The 5,798-nt window shown below is 38.5% G+C and overlaps 1 protein-coding gene across 2 annotated transcripts in view; it reads left to right on the top strand.

Moving 5' to 3' along the window:
* Positions 1–5,798, top strand: part of LOC106868676 (serine/threonine-protein kinase MARK2) — a 283,095-nt gene that overhangs the window by 237,305 nt on the left and 39,992 nt on the right. For both annotated transcript variants that reach the window (XM_052977514.1, XM_052977513.1), the window contains one exon: positions 3,484–3,542. In XM_052977514.1, the coding sequence (XP_052833474.1) occupies positions 3,484–3,542 (59 nt within the window). The remainder of the gene's footprint in view (positions 1–3,483; positions 3,543–5,798) is intronic.

Here is a 5,798-nt window from a genome sequence, read left to right as displayed (position 1 = left end):
TCTCTCTCTCTCTCTCTCTCTCTCTCTCTATATATATATATATATATATATATATATATATAATGAGTGTATATATGTGTGTGTGTGTATATATAGGCATCTATGTATATGTAAGCGTGCAAAAATATATATAGAGATTTATAATTTATGTATGTACTCATGTATGCATATATGTGTGTTTGTGTGTGTGTATATATACATACATATACACACACACATGTATGTATATATCTTAAATAGTCTATGGTTATTGCTTCACACACAGAAATATATGTATACAAACATGTATACGTACATATATATACATACATATATATATATATATATATGTATATATATATATATATATATATATATATATATATATATATATATATATATATATATATATATATATATATATATATATATATATATACACATACATACGTACATACATACGTAAGCACATATGTACGTACATATGTACATACATACATACATACATACATACATACATACACACACACACACACACGCACACACACACATATATGTATGTATTTATGTATCATTATTTGTGTGTGCAGATAAAGATGCTGGACTAGGTCATGAAAGTTACAGAAAGAGTTGTAGCCCAGTTGATTAAGAACAGAAGTTGACCAGATCAGATGCAGTTTTGGTTTTGTAGCAAGGAGAAATACTACGGGTGCCATCATTCCTAGTTAAACAACTGCAAGTGAAGTATTTAGCCAAAAGCAAGCTGCTGTATTCAGCATTCATTGACCTGGAGACAGCCTCCAACAGATCCCCTTGCTCTGTTACCTGATGGTCTCAAAGAGGGTTTTGTGTAGACAAACATATTTTTAGAGCTGTACGAGCAGGTGTAAGGGTGCTGTCAGTAGAGTGGGAGTAAGCCAGGAGTACTCTGACAAATTTACTGTCTGATTAGGAGTTCACCAGGGCTCAGTTCTCGGTCCTTTCTTAATCAACATTGCCCTCCAGGCTGTCACAGAGGAATTTATATGACTGGCTGCCTGTGGGAACTGTCATAGGCTGATGACTTTGTTCTTATATTGAGATCTGTTGCAAAATCAGAAGAGAAATTCCAAGGATAGAAGCAAAACCTGGAATCAAAGGGCCATAAAGTTAACCTAGTGAAGACCAAAGTTGCTGTGAGCAAGAAAGCAAATAAGTCTCCCTTTCTGTCGAGTAAATAACCCTGTTCAATATGAAGGAAAGGTGTTGGAAGAAATTCCGTTTGCATGAGAGGTGCACTGATATCACAGGTGGGTTATCAAAGAAAGATGCATAGGTACAATAAACACTAAAGACATATGAGAAATAAATTTTCTCAAATGCCTAAGAGGCTCCCTAGGGGTTGTGCATAATTTCTGTTACCTAGGCAACGAAATTAGCAGTGAAGAGGATATTCTGGAAGTATAGTTGCTAGAATAAGAATAAAATGGAGAAAGTTCAAAGAACTATTACCTCTGTTGGCAACAAATAGCCTCTCTGTCGGGTGAGAGGTAGATTGTATGCTTGTGTGTAAAGGCTATGCTCAGGGCTGGATTAAGACCCATTGAGGCCCTAAGCACTTAAAAGATTTTGGTGTCCCCATAAAAGATTATGTAATTCAAAATATAAACAATAACAAACCATAAAATAAATTTTTATTTTTCAAAACAAAACGAAACATTAAGAGGGAAAATAATGTTTATTTTTGTATACTTCCACTTCATTTATATTTGAAAAGTTTCCTCCTACGTTTTTGAATTGCAAAGTCTTTGATCAGATCCTCAAAATTAATCTTAGGTAACACATCTGAATCTATACTTAGTTGAGATAAACGCATCCTGAATATTATTTTAGCAATTTTAAAGTGATTTATTTTGTGCCGTAAACCATTTACCATTTCTGTGATGGTGCCCCACACCTTCCCGTAATGCCCTAAGCACATGCTTATTTTACTTCATGGTTAATCCAGTGCTGACTCTGCTCCTTGGTAGTGAGGTGACGAGACATAAAAAGAAGGTGAAACATATAGTGGAGTTTTGATGACCAAGACAGAGAGAAAGGGTAAAGAAAGGGAAAGAGAGTATGGTTAGACCCAGGATGGGAATACCAGCAGCATACAGGCTCTTGCTATGCAATTGAATAAAGCATGAAGTTTCTTTAGGCTATACTACTACACTGAATTCTTTTGAGCCATATTATCTGATTGAGATACTGGTTTATGTATTATATATACTCCATATGTGGAGGTGCAATGGCCCAGTGGTTTGGGCAGCGGACTCGCGGTCATAGGATAGCGGTTTCGATTCCCAGACCGGGCGTTGTGAGTGTTTATTGAGCGAAAACACCTAAATCTCCACGAGGCTCCGGTACGGGGTGGTGGTGAACCCTGCTGTACTCTTTCACCACAACTTTCTCTCACTCTTTCTTCCTTGTTTCTGTTGTACCTGTAATTCAAAGGGTCAGCCTTGTCACAATGTGTCACGCTGAATATCCCCGAGAACTACGTTAAGAGTACACGTGTCTGTGGAGTGCTCAGCCACTTGCACGTTAATTTCATGAGCAGGCTGTTCCGTTGATCAGATCAACTGGAACCCTCATCGTCGTAACCGACGGAGTGCCACGATACCCCATACAACAAAATGTAAAACAAAACTGCTACAATTAATTGTAATATAAATAAACATTTTAAAACTATGATTCAACTGTAATACTAGTAGAGGTGATTATAAGACCAGAATTCAATTCGATTTAAAAATAACACTATCATCTTCAACTGAATACCAACGCAGGACGCTTGTTTGAATTAGTTTACTTGACAACCGATGGTGGTGTGTTTACGTCCCTGTAACTTAGCAGTTTGGCAAAAGAAACTGATAGAATAAGTACTAGGCTTACAAAGAGTAAGTCCTCTGGTCGATTTGTTCGCCTAAAGACAGTGCTCCAGCATGGCCGAAGTCAGATGACTGAAACAAGTAAAAGAGTAAAGAGTATAAGCAGAGAGGAGGAGGAGAGAGAGAGAGAGAGAAAGAGAGAGAGAAAGAGAGAAAAAGAGAGAGATTGAAAAAGAAGAGATAAACATTACACACATGTATAAACATAACTACTTGATCACAGACATAAACAGAAGAAAGAAAGAAAGAGCGAGAGAGAGGGAGAGAGAGAAAGAAAGAGTGAGAGAGAGAGAGAGAGAGAGAGAGAGAGATGTTACAAGTTATTAATTCAACACAATTGACATGAATACTTTTCCCTCTTTTCCATGCATACACAAAAAGAGAGAAAGAGAGATGGTGTGGGGGACAATGAGTAAAACATTAAAACGTCTGATGTCAAATAAGTCAACATCGACTCAGCACTGCCAAATAAGCGGCACCAAAACAGCTGTGCCGAAACGTCTCAAACCCCAAGTAGGAAGACCTCAAACTAAAGCTGAACTTTATTCGTGCTTGCTTCTCCTCTCACTGTGTGTTTCGTTTTTCTTTTTTGCAGGGATTTAAAAATGGAAAATATTATGTTGGACGAGAAGAAAAAGAACATCAAAATTGTTGGTAAGTACCGGAATATATTTCCCCTTCCACATATCTCTTATATTCCAGGAATTACTGTCGTTGCCGTTTATATTTGTGTTGTTACCATCTTGAGTAAATGCTTCTTAAATGTCAAAGACAAGTTGTTGATAAAGCAAAAAACAAAAAAAAACCCCATCATTTTACAGACAATTAACCTTATCGTTAGAGGTGAAGGTTTATTTTTTTTCTTTCTAGTATTTATATCTATATTACAAGGTGTAGCTATGGCTTTGTGGTGAAGAAACTTGTTTTCCAACTGTTTTGTTTTCGGTTCAGTCTCACAGTGCAGCGCCTTATGTAAGTGTCTTCAACTATAGCCCTGGGCAGATGAAAACTGAAAGAAGTTCATCATCATCATCATCATCATTATCATCATCATCGTTTAATGTCTGCCTTCCATGCTAGCATGGGTTGGATGATTTGACTGAGGACTGGTGAGCCAGATGGCTACACCAGACTCCAATCTGATCTGGCAGAGTTTCTACAGCTGGATGCCCTTCCTAACGCCAACCACTCCGAGAGTGTAGTGGGTGCTTTTACGTGCCACCGGCACAAAGGCCAGTCAGGTAGTACTGGCAATGGCCACACTCAAAATGGTGTATTTTACGTGCCACCCGCACAAGAGCCAGTCCAGGGGCACTGGCAACGATCTCGCTCGAAAGTCCATTATACATACCACAGGCACAAGTGCCAGAAAGGTAACGCTGGGCACAGGTGCCATCACAATTTCGCTTTCGCTTGCCCCAACATACATACATACATGCACTCACCACACACACACACTAGCAACAACACACACATACACACACCCACAAAGAAGCAAACATATGCATATTCACATATAAACACCAATAAATTCACGCATATGCACACATACATACACGCACACACACAAACTATTATCAACACACACACACAAACACCAACACACATGCAAGTATATGAACATGCACATGTACTCACACACACACAAACACTTTCACATACAGACACCAACACACACACAAATATACTCACACACAGTCACACTCACACTCATACACACACACATATAGATGCACAAGCATACATATGCATATGGATAAACACAAACACATTCGCACATACTTACACACACAGACAGTCACATGCACACACGCATATACACAAATACACATACACACAGACAAGCACAAATGCAGGCAGACACACACATATATACATTCACATACACACACCGATACACGTACTCACATACATACGCACACACATCTACTCACGTACACACACACACGCACAAATTAACTCATGTACATTAAGACACATATCTGACCACATACACACATGCACACGCATGCATCTGTTCACATATGTACACACACGCACACATGCATCTGTTCACATACACACACACACATATATACACAAACATCTATTTGTGCACATACACGCAGATTTATGTACATGCACACTCACATACATGTACTCATGTACACAGACATACACACACACACATTAACTCACCTACATACACACACACAAACACTCATGCATTTACCTACGTACATACATACACACACACAGAAAATTCTACACATAAATTCTACTCATACATACACACACCCACACACATTTACCCATGTACATATATACACACGCACAAACATCTACTCATGTACACACACACACACACACACACACATTACTCTCGTACATACATAAACACATACACACACAAAATTCTACTTGCATACATACACACACATTTACTCATGTACATACATACATACATACATACATACATACACACACACATTCACACATTTACTCACGTGTATATACACACACACACACATACAAAATTCTTCTCATGTATATACACACATGCATCTACTCACATATATACACACACATACGCACAAACATTTACTCGCACACACACACACGCACACACACAAACATTTACTTGCATACATACACACACACACACACACTCACACATATTTGCTCACATACACATACGTGCGCACACATCTATTTACATACATACACACTCACATCTTGCATGCATACATACACTTACTCGCGTATACACACACACACACACACACACACACTCACACACACACATGCACACACACACACACATATGCTCATAGGCACATGCATGCACACATGCACGTACTCTTTCAGGCACCATGCATCACAAACTATGCTGCCACCACCACCACCACCAACAACAACAACGCCACCACC

Source organism: Octopus bimaculoides, chromosome 28, assembly GCF_001194135.2.
Source record: "Octopus bimaculoides isolate UCB-OBI-ISO-001 chromosome 28, ASM119413v2, whole genome shotgun sequence".
NCBI lineage: Eukaryota > Metazoa > Mollusca > Cephalopoda > Octopoda > Octopodidae > Octopus > Octopus bimaculoides.
This window is presented reverse-complemented; position numbering and strand designations above follow the sequence as displayed.